This window comes from Lissotriton vulgaris, chromosome 1_1, assembly GCF_964263255.1.
Source record: "Lissotriton vulgaris chromosome 1_1, aLisVul1.2, whole genome shotgun sequence".
In the NCBI taxonomy this organism is placed as follows: Eukaryota; Metazoa; Chordata; class Amphibia; order Caudata; family Salamandridae; genus Lissotriton; species Lissotriton vulgaris.
This window is the reverse complement of record NC_141685.1, coordinates 1516361979-1516380984: the sequence shown is the minus strand read 5'-3', so window position 1 is coordinate 1516380984 and position 19006 is coordinate 1516361979. Positions and strand designations below refer to the sequence as shown.

General features: G+C 42.4%; 1 protein-coding gene across 1 annotated transcript in view; it reads left to right on the top strand.

Moving 5' to 3' along the window:
* PANX2 (pannexin 2) overlaps positions 1-19006 on the top strand; it is a 135940-nt gene that overhangs the window by 43095 nt on the left and 73839 nt on the right. The window contains exon 2 of the mRNA XM_086936772.1: positions 3854-5305. Coding sequence (XP_086792898.1) covers positions 3854-5305 — 1452 coding nt within the window. The remainder of the gene's footprint in view (positions 1-3853; positions 5306-19006) is intronic.

Here is a 19006-nt window from a genome sequence, read left to right as displayed (position 1 = left end):
AGAGTCAGGGACGTGGGGCCACTGAGCCAACTGGGGGCCTCCCGGAGACACCCCGCGGACGTGCGATGCAGTTAAGAGACCTCTGGCAGCTAGGACTAGAGAGCTAGCCGACAAACGGAACACAGCAGGGACTGGCGGCACTCGCAGAGGGGCCAGCGAGACACCAGCTCCGTGGAGGCACCCAGGAGAATGGCGAAACAAAGCTTTGAATAAAAAAGAAAACAAGTCAGGTTCCGGGCCGGCAGCCAATCAAAGCGCGGCCCGGGGAATGACGTCACGGGGTGTCCCGGGCCGGCAGCCAATCACAGCGCGGCCCGGGGAATGACGTCACGGGGGTGTCCCGGGCCGGCAGCCAATCACAGCACGGCCCGGGACACACGGCAACAAGGGGCGGGACTTAAAAAAAGAGTCAGAAACGCCCCCGAATCGCGTTTTCACAGGGAAAGCGTGATTGACAGCCAATCTCTTCCAATGGCTAGTCTCCATTTATGGAGCTAGCCAATGGAAGAAGGGGCGGATTCAAGTTCCCCATACTGTAAACAAAAGTTTTCGCCTGGGCGGAGCACTGCTTCGCAGTGCTACGGCCAGGTCGAAACCTAAAAACAAAAACGTATATAGATTCAATCACAGATCTTAACCCATTACATTTGTATGAGTTTTAATGTAATCTTAAAAGTTTATATTCAATTATCTTATATGATGTATTTGTATTTGTTGACCTCCGCTGAGGTCTGAATCAAATACAATTTTGAATTTGAATGGGATTGGCTACTAAATTTGAACAAAAAGGCTCCGATTTACTGAGGGTTTTGTGGTGCTGTGCAATTTTGTGCTCCCCCCACAGGCTTTTAGAATAGTAAGAAAAGCAACCCAATGCCTTGAATCCCTTTTTGTCATGCAAGCGCCCACTGGAAACCTAGTGAATAACCCTAAATGGTTTTAAGTTGGTTTGCATTCCTGTGGTGGCATCTTCCAATGGTCGCTGGAAAGGGATGGGGCGAGGGGAGGCTTCTTATTGCCTTACATGTCAATTTAAATATGGCATCTTTTTGAATGAATTGCTGTTCATCGAAAAGCTGTTGGACGTGCAACTAAGCCTGAATAGTTGTTTCTTGACCTATTTAATGATGGTATTAAAATTACCTGAAAAATTATTATTGTTTGAGATATTTATTAAATAACATTTAAGGACCTGAAATGATTGCATGGCAAGTGCAGCTCCAGATCACTACTGTGCAGGGTGATCCTTTCCTCTTCTTGATTGCACTTTTATTAAAGCACCTTAAGGCTTGCTGCACATTCTCATTTATTGAGAAATTAGGGACTGATCATTACCCTGGAAGCATGCTGTTTCCGATGCAGATAGGGTTTGCCTTTCCAATATTTCAGATTTGCCCCCAGCTGGCCATATTGTTGTTTAGGGAATCTTGCTAATCTAGTTCCCGTAAAAACTTTCAATGTGGTTTGCAAAATTTGGTAAGAAATAGCTTCCTGCTCGCCTCTTGATGACTTAACATCAAACAAGTTGAATGAATTGACAAATACTGTGGTCCGGGTGCTTACTTTCGGTGAAGGAAACAGAGGAAGGCACCGTATATGGCTTGCGGATTATCAGTAGTCTGATCAGTAAGTGGCAAAGCATTGAGTTTAAGGGCAATAGGGAAAGCATTGGATGGGAGATTCATTAACTGAAACAATCACACCATAACCTCTTGCTTCACAAAAAGACTGCCCACCTAAGAAGAACTGGGGACAGCTTTTTCCTGAATGATCTAGAAGAGGTTGTGAGAGGTGTTAAGCGCTATAGAGGATAAACTACTAATATATTACATCTCGCGGAAGAAATATGGATCGAGGACATAAAAAATGTGTGTGGTGGTCCTTCTGCCAAGCGTGGTGATGAATCACAAACTATTAATTACCTACTATGAAGTATTAATCTTGACGTAAAATCTGTTATCTGACCCTTCTCCGGCCTCGACCTTGACAACTTACCGTTAAGGCTCCTCCTACTCTGTTGGTGAGCATCGGTCGTGGCACCCTGTTTTTGGGGCAGTCATGAACACTCACTCTGGGCCCGATTCAAAAAAGTAATCTGAGACAAAATTCTGACTTTACGACTTTCGGTATTCACAATGGGCATTAAGCAGTAGTAACGTTAGGAAGCCTAATTGTAACACTCCTAAATGCCTTGTATGAATACCGAAAGCCGTAAAGTTAGGGTTTTGTCTCAGTTTAGGAGTAGTAACATTAGGAATCCTAATTTTAATACTCCTAAATGCCTTTTATGAATACCGAAAGCCGTAAAGTTAGGGTTTTGTATCAGATTACTTTTGTGAATCGGGCCCTCTGGTCCTGCTGCATGGATATATTATATTTACTTTGTATGTACTTTATGCTGTATACTTTGCTCTTTCTGCATATATATATATATTGTATTCTTGAAGAAGACCATCCAGAGAGTGCTTCAATTATTGGTGAGTAGAACTGGGGCTCCAAAGCATAAACAAATTGTGGCTTTAAGGCAACTAATTTATTTTGCCTGTTGTTAGCAAGGCCCAGAGCTACTGTCTGATAAGAAAATCTTATGGGAAGTGAGACCCAGGAATAGAGCGGAGGGGTCTGTTCTCCCATGGTTAAAGTATTTTCTTAGGGCTGCAGACTCTAACATTGCACTGGCAGCACCATGATGTTCGCCAGGCTCCATCTCAAAACATTTGCCCGACGTATTGAAACCAACTATAGGATGAACGCTGATAAACAGGCAACGTAAGCTACATGTCACAACTCTATTAAAGCAGGAACAGAAATAGGATATGTTGGAGAACTGTGCTGAAAAACTAAACATGACAACCACAACAACCACAACTGACTAGCCACCTTGTGTTGTATGTGGCTTCAAACGTTTGCTGATCACACAGGAAAAAAGTGTTTCTGTGATGACTCTGCAATGAGAACAGTTCTGTAATGCCTGTTGGTTCCTTACATATACCACTTAGATCTACATGGCTAAACTCATTTATGTGTTAGGAGGGTTTGTAAGTTACACGTGGTGGAAGATCGAGTTGATCAGTTACGAATGGTTGCTACAGTTGCTTGCTTTTACAGTCATTTAGACCCAACTGTAAACTGCTGCATATAACACCATTTTGAGTTGCTTATCAGGCGTGCTTTAGTCCCTGTTTTACAAGTCAAATAAACAAAATTAAACTGAAGGCACCTAAGCAGTCTTTGCACCCACAAATACCAACAGAATAAACCTGTTGGTACAGCTCATGTAAAAAGCAGACAGCTGTAAATTTCGCTCAGCTTTTAATCAGCAGTAATGTAAAAACAAACAAAAAGATGTGCACCTGTTTTTTCAGTAGCACCTGGAAGTACATGACCCCAAGAATGTTTTGGGGAATGGCTAGATAGTAAATTTCATTTGATTTAAATTCCTTTTAGGCAACTCCCAGTTGATTCAGTTGCTATATTGAAATTGTCTTTGCTGTTGCTGTTGTTCTGTGTTTGTAGCTGCTAATTTCTGGTCGTATTTTCACATAACCACGAGTGTTTTCCTCTTTTTCCAGTTGTGCACTTATGCTGCAGTTGGATCAGTTAGAAACCATTTGTAAATCGCTAAGTAGGATTTCGGCTTGGTGTAATTATCTTTGAACTTTGCAGCTTACATAAATTGGTTTCTCTGTGCTTACTAATTGCCCAACTGATTGCTAGATACAATGTTACAGATTGTGATCACCTTGTAATGGCCTACTTAAAGACACACAATGTCAATATTAAAACTGTTTATTGAATATAGACTGTTATTAGGCTAATTCTACATCAGTGATTTGTTTTCTCTGTTATGCAGAGGAGCCGATATACTGCTACACACCACATAATTTCACCCGCGACCAAGCCTTATACGCAAGGGGATATTGTTGGACAGAACTCAAAGATGCGTTGCCCGGAGTGGACATCAGCCGCTGGCCCTCCTTATTTGAACACAAATTCCTTCCCTATGCACTGCTTGCCTTCACTGGCATCATGTACATCCCTGCTCTGGGCTGGGAGTTCATGGCCTCCACTCGCTTGACATCTGAGCTCAATTTTTTACTTCAGGAGATTGACAACTGCTATCACCGCGCAGCAGAGGGCCGTGCGCCAAAGATAGAGAAACAAATTCAGTCCAAAGGTCCTGGAATCACAGAAAGAGAGAAGCGTGAGATAATCGAGAATGCTGAAAAAGAGAAAAGTCCAGAGCAAAACCTCTTTGAGAAGTACCTGGAAAGGAGAGGGAGCAGTAACTTCTTGGCCAAGCTCTACCTTGCGCGTCACCTTTTCATTGTCTTTTTAAGTAGCATTCCAATATCCTACTTGAGCTTCTATTATGCAACGCAGAAGCAGAATGAATTTACGTGCGCACTTGGAGAGCCTCCAGACAAAATAAGCAGCTCAAAGCTGCACATCAGGGTAAACTGCAAATTGCCTTCTGTCCAGCTGCAGCGGATAATTAGTTGCGTAGATATTGGCCTTCTCTGCTTCATGAACCTAATCATCCTTGTGAACTTAATCCAACTGTTCATATTCCGTAAGTCAAACTTTATATTTGACAAACTCAACAAAGTGGGGATAAAGACTAAGAAACAATGGCAAAAGTCCCAGTTTTGTGATATTAACATTCTTGCGATGTTTTGCAACGAGAATAGGGATCACATCAAATCGCTGAACCGTTTGGATTTCATCACCAATGAAAGTGATTTGATGTACGATAATGTGGTACGTCAGCTGCTTGCAGCCCTGGCCCAGTCGAACTACGATGCCACTCCAACCATGAGAGACTCAGGCACGCAGACCGTGGATCCTAGCGTAGATCCAGCCGGCATTGATGTCAATGAGCAGCTCATCATAAAAAGACCTCGAAAGAAGATGAAATGGATGCCAAGCACTAACACCCTACCCCAGCCGTTCAAGGAGCAGATAGCCATAATGAAAACTGAAAACAGCAAGCCCGACAAGCCGAAGCCTGTGCGGCGGAAAACTGCAACGGACAGTCTTGTAGCCCCCTTGCTAGAATCCAGCTCTAAATCTTCTCCACCAACATTGCCTCATAAAAGTGAGCCAAACGTTACCTCCTCTGGGGGCTCAGATAAGAAGAACGCCCGACACTTTTCTTTAGATGTGCACCCTTATATCCTCAGCAATAAGAAGCCCAAGGCAGAGATCCACAAGAGCGCCCCAATCCCTACTCTGGGAAACCAGGAGAGCGGATTCCGAGAGCACGAGGAGAACATTGTCGTCCATGTTTCAGCTTCTATCAAAGGTATAGTATCTCAGATTCAAGTGCCTCTCTGGCACCTACCAATATTGTACTGAATGTTGCTTGCCTGTATTTCTCCTTAACTAAACTGAATTTATGTTTCAATAAGTATGACTTTCTCTATTTCTTCATTTGACTTTTTGTTGATGTATAACAAACTCTAATAAGGAAATATTATATGTAATGTCACAACAATAATGCAGGGGGTGTTCGATATGTCTTGATTCAGGCCTAGTGTGGCAATCCTTGGTGAACTGACTCTCCACAAACTAAAGTCACACAGCTTTTTTATGTGATTTGAGTTTCAAGGAACTCTACCTGGCCTAAGGTTCATTAATTATTGGGGGAGCTGTAACTTTCTGTCATATTTACTACTGGCTCGGAGCTGTTGAGGTTTCCTGTTTAGAACCTGTGAGTTCAGTAGTGATTGCCTGTAAAAGAACCTTGCTAGATGATTGATCACGGAGGCTCAACAGAACGCTCATGTTGGTAAGTTTTTGAGGCCAACTTTGATGGAAAGGGAGACAAAATTACTTTTAAGTCTGACTGATACTGTAGTACACGTTGTAGCTCTGGAGCTGAATGCAATGATTTGAAAATTGTTGTACTTTGGTTTTTTTTCTTTGCTGCAATTGTTTAAAAAACATTATCTAGGATGAAATTATTTGCTTTACATTATTTTTCTGTGGCACTGTATCTGTGTGTGAGTTAACTTTTCTCTCTAGTTATACCATGTGAAACGTGAGTAAGCACATAAGGGGCCAGATGTAGGTAAGTATATTTTACTGATTCATAAATACCGAATTTTACCGATTCTGTATTTATGAATCGGTAAAATAGAAGGGGGGAGATGTAGATAGAATTGGTAATTGAATTACTGATTCTGTAAGAATCGGTATTTACCAAATCGGTAAATACCGATTCGGTAATGCCCATTGATTCCTATGGGCATTGAAGCCCATAGGAATCAATGGGCATTACCGAACCGGTATTTACCGATTCTGTAAATACCTAATGTTGCAAGGGTGCAGGGGGTGTCACTTTGACACCCTCTAGCACCGCGAATTCAGGCATGTGTGACATGTGGCACACAGACATGCCCTTAGGGCATGTCTGTCTGTCACATGCCATAGGTGTGCATGCACACATGTGCATGCACACCTGAAATCGGTATTTTACCACCCAATTGGATTGGGTGGTAAAATACCGATTCGGTAAGGCCTGTGGGACTCAGAAGAGTCCCACCTACATCTCAAAATTACCGAATCGGTACAAAATACCGATTCAGTATTTTACCGATTCGGTAAATTTACCGTATCGGTAAAATAGGGCACCTACATATGGAATGACCATTTACCGGTCGGTAACGGCCACCTACATCTGGCCCCTAGTCCTTTGTTTTCCTTTTCATTTGGGACTTGTAGTCCTGTTTGTGTAATGTCAAAATCAGACTCCGAGTACTACTTTCAAGGGAACGGATGACTACTCAAGAGTCTTGTGACAACAGCAGTCATGCTGGCTGTTTAGCCAACATCACCTTGTATGCTGTCAGTTTCAAGTCCATACTTCTATCGGGTGAACAAAACTACAGGTCCCAGAATGCAACTTGTTATTACTTAAAAACAGAAGTGACTGAAGGAAGTACACATGGCATGAACGTAGCTTTCATGCAGATAGTGATCCTTTTGTAACATGTTGTCAACTCAGATGATCAATCACAAGTAATGTAGCACTGGATTGTTTTGTATTGTATGTTTTTTTTCTGTTACGAATGGCATAATTATTTTCTAATGTGTCAGGCGCCTCTGCCAGATGGGAAGTGCTCACTAGTTTAATTACAAACTTCCTTTGTCAGTTGAGTTCGACAGGAAATAGCGTCAAGGTTCTCTGGCCAATCATGTAAGCACTGATCAATTACGCTGCTGATTGAGGTAGATGCAGTTAAAGAAGCAATTCGTCCTCTGGAAGGACTTCATCAAAGTTTATATATTTCTTTGCAGCAATATCACATCAAAGTCTAAGTGTGAGAGAATCGGTTCTCCCAGAGATTCTTGGAACACACGTATTGATCCTATATTATCTTAAAACAATAACTGAAAGTCGTATATCAATAATGCAGCTTAATATCCACACCCCAATAGGTTCTGTAAGCTCAGACGGGGTAGTACGATGCACCACCACGCCAAGTACCTTCTTCCGAGAAAGAAGTCCTTTCAGAAGACGAAACATGTTGTCTATGCTGTTTCAATGATGTTTTGAAGAATAATAAAGAGAATTGTTTGAGACATGCCACCCCCTACTGCAGCAGCTGCCCTGGCTCCCGATCAAACAGAGAACCAGGTTAAAAGGTCCCTGCATAGCCCATAAAGCCATCCACGGCCGGGTCCCAGCTTCCATTAAGGAACGCCTCATAAACTATATGCCAGGGCGTACCCTTCGATCGTCTGATACTGGCCTTTTGGCTTACCCCTGCTTCAATACATCCGCCAAAGGGGGCAGAGCCTTTTCCTCAATGATCCCTCAACCCTGGAACAGGCTACTGGAAAGCCTTCGCAGGGAACCCACCCTTCTTCCATTTAGGAAAAAATGTAAAACGCTTCTTTTTACAGAAGCCTGGGGCCCAACCTAGGCCAAGTTTCGGTGCATGTACTTGTGGATATGGTGAGGTTAGGCTCTCTCTCATAGAGCTAAGAGACCTGTTGGTGATTATGCGCTCTGGAAGTCCCAGTTAACATTAACATTAACATCTACTTCTTACTACAGCTCCCATGTTATGTTGGTCTTGGAGAAGAGCATATTGGGATTGACACCATAAAATCATGTGTTCTCGATTTTTTCTCCTCCTTTCATGTAGAACACGCTCTGTATACAATTTTTGGACTCTTGAGGCACTCTTTTTTTGTGTTTTTGTCTGTTTCAATTGTATTTATGGGTGTTGAGTAGTTTGACCATTAGAGGGAGAGTGCCTACAACTATTACGTAACAAGACTAGCATTTTTGCGGCCATTCATAACCATAACTACTCTTGCTTTGGGATAATTTGCAGTAATAGAAGCATTCAGTCCATCATTTGCTACAGATCTCTACTCCAGTCATGATTCGAAAAATAAAGTAATGGACCTAGTTTGATTTAGTCAAGCCAATATGCGCCGGGTGATTTGCTAGTTCTTTGCTAAATCAGTTGTAAAGGACGTGCATCTCAAATAAAACTCATAAAAACGCAGGAAATCTTTGCTTATTTCTGTTTATCAATTATGAACCTCTACAAAGAACATCCACAGTCTATGGTAAACATTTGTATTAGCTGGTTTTAATTGCGAGGATACCAGCCAGAAATAGGGGCGCAGCTACTATTGGGGCAGCAGGTGTGGTCACTTCGGCGCCCACACCCATGAGTTACCTACCAAACCAGGATAAGTGTTGTCTTTTACTAGACCAACAACAATTGAAGGTGCCTTTTTGTTTGTTTGCACAAAGGCCCATGACACCCTTCCTATGTGGATGTCCAGAAACATTATTTGTAGCCAAACCTAATCAGTTCCTTAGTATTATACTTAACAAAGGTTATATAGTGATTGCAACTTAACTGTTTCCCTGATGGTTTTTATTACTGCGGAATTGCTGTTCAGTTAGTCTCTGGGTACATGTGGTCGGGCGTAAATACTACTATTGAGGAATTATAAGCAAACCTATGTTTTGCATGCTATGGACCTTTCTGATTATTGCTTTTTTGCTGTACTGCAACGAAACAGTTGGATTATTCCCCGCCACGTACACCAGGTTGCTACCTATACGGCCGATCCTTTATTCCTTAATATATAAAAATTAACCTCCTTTAATCCTATGTCGAGTGGTTCTAGTTAGTTAATAACATTGACTTACAGCGATAGGTAATATCATCTAACCACTCCGTGCCTTTAATTGATGATGGTGCTTTCCAGTTTTGTTCCGTGGCCGGCCTCTGGGTTGTAGGCCCGTATTTGTACGCACCCATTTCCTCAAATAAAGGTTTTAAAAATTTAAACAAAAAACAAAAAAAAAACAAAGGTTATAGTTGAAGACCTCTTTCTTCTTTTTGACTTGTTTTCCATTTTTCCCAATTTACATTGGGCATTACAAAAAAAATCTTTACTTAAACCACACAAACATTGGCTGGTCCAACTGAAACACGCTCACCCTCATTCCACGTACAGTAGTACTTAAAAATGGGAAAATAGATTAATTTTAGAATTTCCTTTTTGTTCCTTTCTTCATGGGAAATGTGTTTTCATGAAAATATCCTCCCATCCTATCATATCCTGTAAAAAAGAGAAATATTGGCATACGTTCTGGCCCTTAGTATATTTATCCTTGATGTAATGACGTATGTCATATAGTCTTGGGGAACAAATAAGAGATTTATGAAGAAATACTTCCCCCGCAGCCAGCAGCTGGACTAACTTTCTCCACAACGTCCTGTATCTGCATCACTATATCACTCTAGAATGGAATCTGCCCGGACAAGGCTCCAAAGACTCCATGCCTTTAACCCGATCCATGCGTCGGACTACCCCGGCCGTCTGATATCACAGTGGGCGTGTGAGGAGGACGGCCGGGAGCCATCCGAACCCCGCCCACTCATTCATTCTCCAGCACTGCGGCAGAATTCACACCACAGTCAAGGTTTTAAATAACAAAACAAGAAGGACAAAAGAACTAATGCTAACCCTACTAAAGAACAGACATCGAACCAGAACTCAAACATGTGAAAATTGCTGATTATACTGGAGCACACATGGGTAATATTACAGATAACACTATATCGAATAGTAGTTCACACCTTTTCTTATACATAAAAAGAGAGACCTCCATAAAATTGAAAGCTGCCTGGAAACCAGTGATAGAAGGGACATCTCTCAAAATGAAGCAAAGTCTCGTAGATATGCCCACCTCCGGGACACTCTTTCCCACCATCGCTCGTTACAATTTCCACACATACGCTGAAGACCCTGTCAGTTTCCGGATTCAGCCCAGGACCACTAATGCCACTTTCTTTACTACCTGTTACTCAATCAATCCAATTTGCACAAACGCAATTCAAGATCTGCTTCCATCCCTGGGTTTCACCGCATTTTTTAACAACTTGGTAACTCACTGTGGTTTGGTAAACAACTTGGACCAATTCACATTTCCAGTGAGAGCTTGAATTCTCACTTTATCACCCAGATGCACAATAACCGCTTTTGCTGCATTCTTCCTATCATACCAGTATTTGATGTTCCAACTCCTTTCACCTCCATCCACTGATAACCTACACATCATTCGCTTGTGCCCTCTCACCCACCCAGGAGACATTTTTATGTCAGGTCTCCTCTAAGATAGTAATTTACCAGCTGACATGTGAGCAAGCAGTGTTTTATGTAACTCTGCTCACCAAGACAAATCATTCATTCTCATCAATTGTATTCTCTCTTTCATTGTCTTATTTAATCACTCTACTTCTTCTGTCAGGAGACTGAAGGACAGTAATTCTTGAGTTCAGTCCGGGTTTTCGTTTTCGCTGCAATTTCGCTGCCATTGAGAGCGAGGAGCTGAAACCTGAGAAGGAGTTTGCTGTTCCCCGTTTCCCTCCGCTGCTTAAACCACCACTTTGACCTCCTCCTTGATCACCGCTGATATCGGTGAACGGCTGAGCGGAGCGGCTGAGAGTGAGGAGCAAGTGTAGCTAGTGGTTTTCTGCAGAGATGAGGGAGCGGAGACGGGCTTCCCTGGCGGCTGGTGGCTGGAGGCGGCTGGAGCTGGCGGCTCGGTTTGGTGGTTTAGCATCATTTGGCATCGTCCTATATCATGAGGGGGGACTGGAGCCAGCAGCCTGAGAGACTCTGAGGCTCCCCCTCGTACTCCAGGCCCTTCTGGCCTTTGTGACCCCTGCTACCCACTATAGAGAACTGGGAATGGCTGTAATTACACCTGCAACCCAAGCGGTGAGGAATAGAGCAGCGTGTGATTCCGCAAACTCTGCAACCAGATTTTAACTGCCTTTGGGATTGAAACAGGAGGTGCTGTGGCTGAAGCAACCCCACAGCTCTGCAAAAACCTTGTGACCCGACATCCCTGAACTATATCAGATAGTCTGCAACCCGCAGCCAGGGTACAGTAAACTGCTGTAAGTTCAGATAAAGGTGAGAAGCAGTGTGCTGCGTGCTGCATGGCTGTTGGTAAGACCTGAGGCAGGAGTGCACTGTGACTAGTGAACTGTGACTAGTTGCAGTGAGGGCTGCCCATGTTCTATGGATGGAAACAACTCCCAGCTGGGGTCTGTTCATGGAGTGAAGAGGGGTGAAGCGAGCATTGTCGCCATGGCTGTACTAGCTTGGCCTGTATAAAGTATGAAAAAGAACTCACACCTGTATAACTAAGTGGGAAGTATGAGGTCAGGACAGGAGCGACCACCTGTTCCCCCGCTAAGAGGAAACAAAAACTACAATCCACAGCAATTTAAAATTAAATTAAATTAAAACGATCAGGGGAAAACCAGTCTTCGAAATCAGCTATGATATATATATATATTTGGGAAAACAACAAAGTTTGATTTTATGAAGGACCCAACGAGACCAATGCGAACGTTACAAACTGATTCAAATGGTCTTCAAACCCCAATTAAGCCAGTGAGTGAATCCAGTGCAATATCCCAAAAGCATGATCTAAAGGAGTTTGGCCAGTATGAAAGGGACCTAACAACAAAAACAAATGAAAACCCTGATAACTAATGGGGTCAAATAACTGACCTAGAGATGTTAACAATTCCTCTAACTGCAGAATTGCAACAAGATGACCCAAGTGACATGAGAACACAGTCTGGAGATCTCCAACAACTCTTAGTAACAGGGGTGCCGCTACCAATTGAAGTGCAAGTAAATATAAAAAAATCTAACGTAGCAGGAGACCCAATGAGACTGGTGCAAACAAATCAGTGTCAACAAGACAATTTAAAAAAGGGGGAAGGTAGGCCAAAAGCAATAAAGGATAAAATGAACTTATCTAATCCCCTTCATACTGACACCATTTCAATTTTAAAGGATGCAGAGCAAAACTCGGGTCAGAGAATCTCAAGCAGACCAACAAATCCCAAAATAATACGGACGATTACATAATGAAATTGGATAATCTGCAGCGATGGAGTACACCCTATCAAAAGGATGAACGTAATAACAGGCTACAATTTATTGAATCAGGAAATAAAGATGAAGAAAAACGAAGCACAGCATGTGAACCTAATAAACAACCCTCTTCTGTAAAAAGCCAAATTCAGGGAGCACAATGTTCGAGCAATTGGGACTCGGGGTCAATCTGGGACCTGTTCTTTAGAACTTCTCAATTATTACTAGAAGCTCTAACTTATCAGTCAAACAAAATGGAGGTGCAGGTAGACCTTCTTAGCGCCATGGCTTCCTCAGTAGCGAGAATTGGTAATAAGATTTCAGTCACAACCAATATCTTCATATGCAGATTGTAGTTGTGCTTCCCTGATTAACAAACATAACAGAAAAAATTGTGATTAATACAAACTTAAATGAGGAAAGTAGTAAGGATTTAACAGAAAAGAAAAAAGAAGCACAAACAGGGGGATTCTCACTGGTTTCACAAATAATCCCATCAGAAACAGCACATGAATACCAATTTTCAAAAAGCCAGAGGAAATAACAATGAAAAGCAAGGAATAAAGTTATAAAAGCTACAAAAACTGTATCTTCACCTGAGATCGAGATAACAAAAGCAGGAAGCAGCCTAGTTAATTCAAACTGGCCAATTAACGATATTTCGAAACCGCTGAGAAAGTTATTGAGGTAACAAAAACCCTCTATCCTTTGTTTAATAAAATCATTCCAAATGTTATATATAAAATCATTAAAGACCCAGTAGATAAAAAAAACAGGATGACTCACAAAATAAACAACAACAAATCGTAGATAGAGCCACATGGCCTATAGCCAATAGGGTTAGTGTGGTCCAGAAAGCTACCTGAGATCGTATACCTCGGATGGCCTTATTTAGATTGCCCTCTAACATATCCGCTTGTGAACGTAGATGTTAATGCCCAGATATTTAAAGGTATGTGGGGCTGTTGGTATTGTGAGTCCCCCAAAAGCAATACTGTCCGGGTGTGTTTGGTCATGGAAGAAAAAAGCACTAGACTTGGAATTGTTCATGGATAAGCCAGGCACTACTTTAAAATCAGCAAAAATACGGGGATGGAACCCTGTCCCTCCAGGATGTCCGTCCCATATATAATCAGGTCGTCTGCATATGGAGACACCCGGTGCATCGGTGCATCGATGCGCCTAAGGGTATTCTGCAGTGAGTAGCCTCCATCCAGAGACGGAGGTCCAATGGCTCTAGTGCCAAGACAAATAGTATTGCGCACAGGGGGCATCCTTGCCATGTGCCCCTGTGTATGTATTATTCTCTGGAAATATGTTTCACGGATCTAACTCTTGCCATGTATTTTTGTTGTTTTTATGTCATTTTGCTTATTCATATTTATAGTTTAGAGTGGGATTTTTATTGCGTAGTATTTTGGACATATTAACTGCTCTGGTACTTCTGAATGCGCTACACATTTTGGTTAAGGTCAGCCTGTCTACTTTGTGCCAGGAGCTACATGAAGTTTAAATTACTGGCACATTGACTGAATCTAACAAAATAGTAACTTTATTACAGGTGATGGACATTAATACACCCCAGCTAATAAACCACTTTCCCACAAAGGTGAAGTGTAAAACATAAGAGTTCAATATTTTTTACCACCTGGGTGTTTAGCATCATTACTAGATGGAGTTGTCATGTATCATACATATGGCAATGTGATGTTATTTTGGGAATGGTTTAAAAAAAAGGGCTTTAAGTTGTATCCTAAATGCCAATTTGTATACTTTCTATAAAGGTGAATCTTTGATTCTTAGATTTATGAGTTCCCTGCATTGGCCAGATAATGAGAGATAGTGGGAAATGTTTTATTTAAGACCCTTGTGATCAAGAATGCATAATTTGAATGTGATCCTGGCTGGAATAGGAAGCTAGATAAGGTCATGAAGGATGAGCTTGATGAGACTGAAGGTTATTGCTTTGTGGATTAATGTGGCAGTACATTGGAGGATGGTTTTGAGAGGTAATAGAAAGATAGAGGGACTCTTTCTAGGACAGCATTTTCTAAATCCAGTCTTGAGATGAATAGCACTTGTTCTACTGTTTTTAGAAAGCCTTTTGGGATTAGGTGTTGGATTTCTTTATGTGATAACCTGAAAGTTTGCAGTGTTTGGTATTCTGCTTAGGTGTGGTGTTGGAAATCTGATTACTAGTTGAGGGGGTGAATCCCTACTCAAGTAGCAGTCACAATATATGTTAGGATGAAGACACAAGCAAGCCCCAAATAAAACTTTGCTTAACCCTCTGGTAGCATGCTACAAAAGCAGTCAGTCTTACTTTAGAGGCAATATATTAAGTATATATGCAACACCTCAAATAGTAATAAAGTGAAAACACAACAGAGAAAAAATCCTACACCAATTTAGAATAACAGAGTACAATGTAATAAATTATTAAATGACAAAAATCCAATCAGTAGAACTGGAGAAATGCAATTTCAAAGTTTTAAGTAAAGACAGTGCTTAGAAGCATAAAGTACCAACTGTGATTATCTGGTCGAGCCGGACCTGGACAAAGTTACAAGTTCAGGCTGACCACGATGGAGTGTAGGCTGGATACAGGGAGCCTGTTAGGCCCACTGAACAAAGTAAATTACATCCTGGTTGCGAAGCATTGTGAGATCCTGTGTCAAATATGCATTGCACAGTGGCGGTACGAAGGAGCTGCAAGGCTGTGATGTGGAGGCTTCTGTCATTGTTGAGGAGATTGCGTTGATGTGGAGCTTACGATGGGAGGTCCTGCATCAAAGATGCATTGTGCACCAGTGGTTCCGGAGAAACTGAGGGGCTGAGATGGGGAGTCCTGCATTGTTTTTGAGGAGTCCATCAAAGAGGGGCTTGCAATGCAAAGGCCTGTGCCGTTCAGGGGTGGTTTCAATGCGGCTGCGAGGAGATCCCTTGGTTCTGCTTTACAGGATCACAGCTGGGCTGGCAGAACACCTGCAGGCCTACTTCCAAAGGGCCAGGGCTCAGGTGGCACCACTTGGGGGGCAGAGACTAACAGTAAGTAAAGTCAAGCTGCTGAGTTTAAGTGGGTGGAGCCTTTTCTGTCTCTAAAGCTTTGATCAGGAGGCCACACAACTAGCCTTTGGAGGCACTCTGGTGGTCTAAGGATCAAGAAGCAGGCCCAGTCATTTTACTTAGGCAGTAGGGCAGCAGGCAGTAGGGCTGCGGAGCATCAGAGTAGCAGTCTTTCTTGCAGAGCAGTAGAGCAGTCCTTATGAGTCTTCCACAGGTCCAAAGGTATACTAAAGAGTTGGGTCTGCTGCTCCAATAACTGATTTCAGCTTTGAAATAGGAGAAGGTTCTGAAGGTTTCCACCCCAGGGGTGTTTGAAATTCCCGCCTCCCTGGCCAAGCCCACTTGTCTGGGACACAAAAGACTAGTGTCAAACTCTTGTTTGTGTGTTCTCCGGTATAGCCTTTGTGATCTGTAAGTGTGGTAGGGAACAGCTCCTCCCTTCATCAAGTCTGAGGTGACCCATCCTGCCAGCACCTATTGCCCTTTCTCTCACTGTCTGAGAGCAATACACAAAGACCAGCTGCCAGCTACACCTAATCATGTTACCCAGGAAACAGACTGCAGCCACTGAATGACTGGGACAAGAAAATGGCAACTTGCTAAAAATTGCATTTTCAGAATTGTGACTTTAAATCTGACTTTACCATTAAGAAGGGCCTTGAATTACAAATCTTTAGACACCAAACTTGATATTTCTACCTGCTCCCAATTCAAAGCTATCATTTACTGTGTGGTAAGTTAACCCAATGTTATCCTATGGGAGAGGCAGGCCTTGCAGTAGTGAAAAATGAAATCAATTGTATTTCACAACCATGACATGTAAAAGTTAAAAATACATGTCCAACATTTTAAATACACCGCACCCTGCCCTATGAGCTATTTAGAGCCGGCCATAGGGGTGACCTATATATGTTTATTGAAAAGGAACGTTTAGGTCTGACAAAAGGTTTATTTGCCAGGTCGAAATGGCAGTTTAAAAATGCAAATACAGTCTGTATTGAAAGGCTTGAGACATGTGTAAAGGCTTCCTAAGTGGGTGGCACAATAAGCTCTACAGGCCCATAAGTAGCATTTAATTTACAGGCCTGAGTATATGTAGCACCACTTAACTAGTGACTTACAAGTTAATTAAATGTGCCAATTGAGTGTAAACCAATTTTACCTTGTTTAGAGGAGAGAACATAATTCCCTGTAAGGTGCACACACGCGTAACTATGTCACCCCGAGTGCACAGTGTCTTGTGTGAAGTGAGGACACACAGCACCTTTGTAAGGACAATTCACACCACTGCTTTTAAAACGCAAGCCATGTGAAAAACTGTAATTTCCTTCTTCGGTAGGATCACCCATGACGGGAACACGAACGGATGGAAAGTTCATCAGCAAGTGGCTCCTGCTCGTGCTGCATTTCTTTTGTTGAAAAGGAGGTGGCTGCGTGGCAGATTGTGTGCCTTCTTGAAAGTATTCCTGTTAATTGCAGAGCCTGGCATGTGCTGCAATTAACATGAATACTTTCACAAAGGCACACAATCTGCCCCGCAGCCATGCCCTATTAACAAATGGAAGGCAGCAAGTCTACAAGCACGACGTGTGATTTCAGGGGATTCTGAAAGCACACGTCATGCTTGTAGACTGCATTTCATTTGTTAATAGAGTGTGCAGATTGTGTGCAGCGCTATATTAACAAAAGAAATGCAGGAAGTATTCCAAGCACACGTCGTGCTTGTAGACTTGCTGCACTTCTTTTGTTTATAGGGCACGGCTTGCCCGGCCAGGGCTGGCTGTAATGTGGTGCAACCAGTTCCACTCCACCGGGTGCTGACTTTGGGTGGAGGCATGTGTTTGCAGGTATATTATTGTTTTAAAAGAACCTGCTGCAACGTTCCTTGCTTCCAGCATGTTTCAGGCAATAATAAATATGTCAATATCACTCTAGTGATTAATGTACAGCCTGGAGAGGGATAAGAGTTTTCTCCAGTGGAAGTTTTAAGGTAGCACAGAGGGTTAATGTGCCTGCTGCAAAGAAAAATAGGTTAGTGGGCTACTACTTTTGTCAGAGAGGTCATGTTATTACTTGCAGTTCTTAAGTTAAAATCCTAATATAGAACAGTAGACGATTAACTGTCATCAAAGAACTTCATGCATACTGCAGGGTATAGATTAGATTATACGATTTTTTCCACAGCCATTCATTATCCTAATGTTGCAAAAAGGTTTCATTTGGGTACCAAATAATTTTTATTAAAGAGAACCCCCAACCATGGAGTATATTTTAAATTTTGTGTTTGTGCTTTTCTAGACCAAGCACTGTTCCTGCCTACCAGTATGGATGACGTCACTCCTACACCTTGCAGTCCTCTGTCTTATGTTACTTTTCTTATACACTAATTTACACACCTATGATTAATGGTCTCTGTTTAATGTGTGTGCAATGTAAAGTGCTCTGACACCCTACACTACGCTATAAAACAAATTGAATGCATCACAAAGAGAGTGGTAATGGAGACTTGTGGGGCAATGTTAAAGGGTGGTATTGAGGGAATCCATGGCAGTCATTGGCAGGAGCGGCCGGCACAGATCAGGGGTGGTGGAGTGGGGTGGGCGGAAGGGCAGTTTGATTAAAAAAAAAAAAAGTAAGAAGTTAAAAAACGTACGTTATCGCCGCTCTCCTGCATGTCGTCTCAGTCTCTCTTCTCCCGGGCGAGAACATTAAGCAGCCAGGCTCCCTCCCATAAACCAAGCACAACAGTGCAATGCAGCATTGTGATTGGTCTGAGCACCGTGGATCTGCGCTCAGCCAGGGAATAGGGGCCAGGGCATGTTCTCCATGCAGGCTGTAATGCAGCCTGCATGGAGAACATGTGAAGTGCTTATATATGTATATAGAGATAACTCTAACCACTAGTATATGTAGTAGACCTTTGTACTCACTACCATTCCAATGAGATTCTTAGAGTTTATCCATTTGTATCTCTTCCTTGAGTGACTTTACAACTTGTACATTTGCAATTTTTCCTATTTGTATCTCTTCCCTGTGTGACTTTACAATTTGTACATTTGCAATTTTTTTTCCTGTTTGTATCTTTTCTGAAACTCATGTAATCCTAAGTCCTTAAGTATCGCAACTGGTTCTGTTGTAAAGCGATCTGACACCTTTGGGTAATGTTCGCGCTATAGAAAATCGCATTAAATAAAAAATAAATAAAACTGTTTTGGACAGCCCCAGAGGGCCAAACAGTCATTATGCACTTGGACTGGGCAAACCACTACTCTCCTGCTCTGAGAGCAGAGCAGCCCTGCGTGCCCTTCAAAGCTGTGCAGCAGGAACGAATACAATGATAATACCCTCAGGTAATTATCATTGTATTTGTTCTTTCTTTCACTGCTTTGCAGCAGTGGAGTGACGCTCCTCCGCCATTAGCGGAGGAGCTGCCACTGGTCATTGGGAAGCACCAACAAACACTGTCACATAGGGGGCCAGCAGTGCAGTTGTGTTTCTG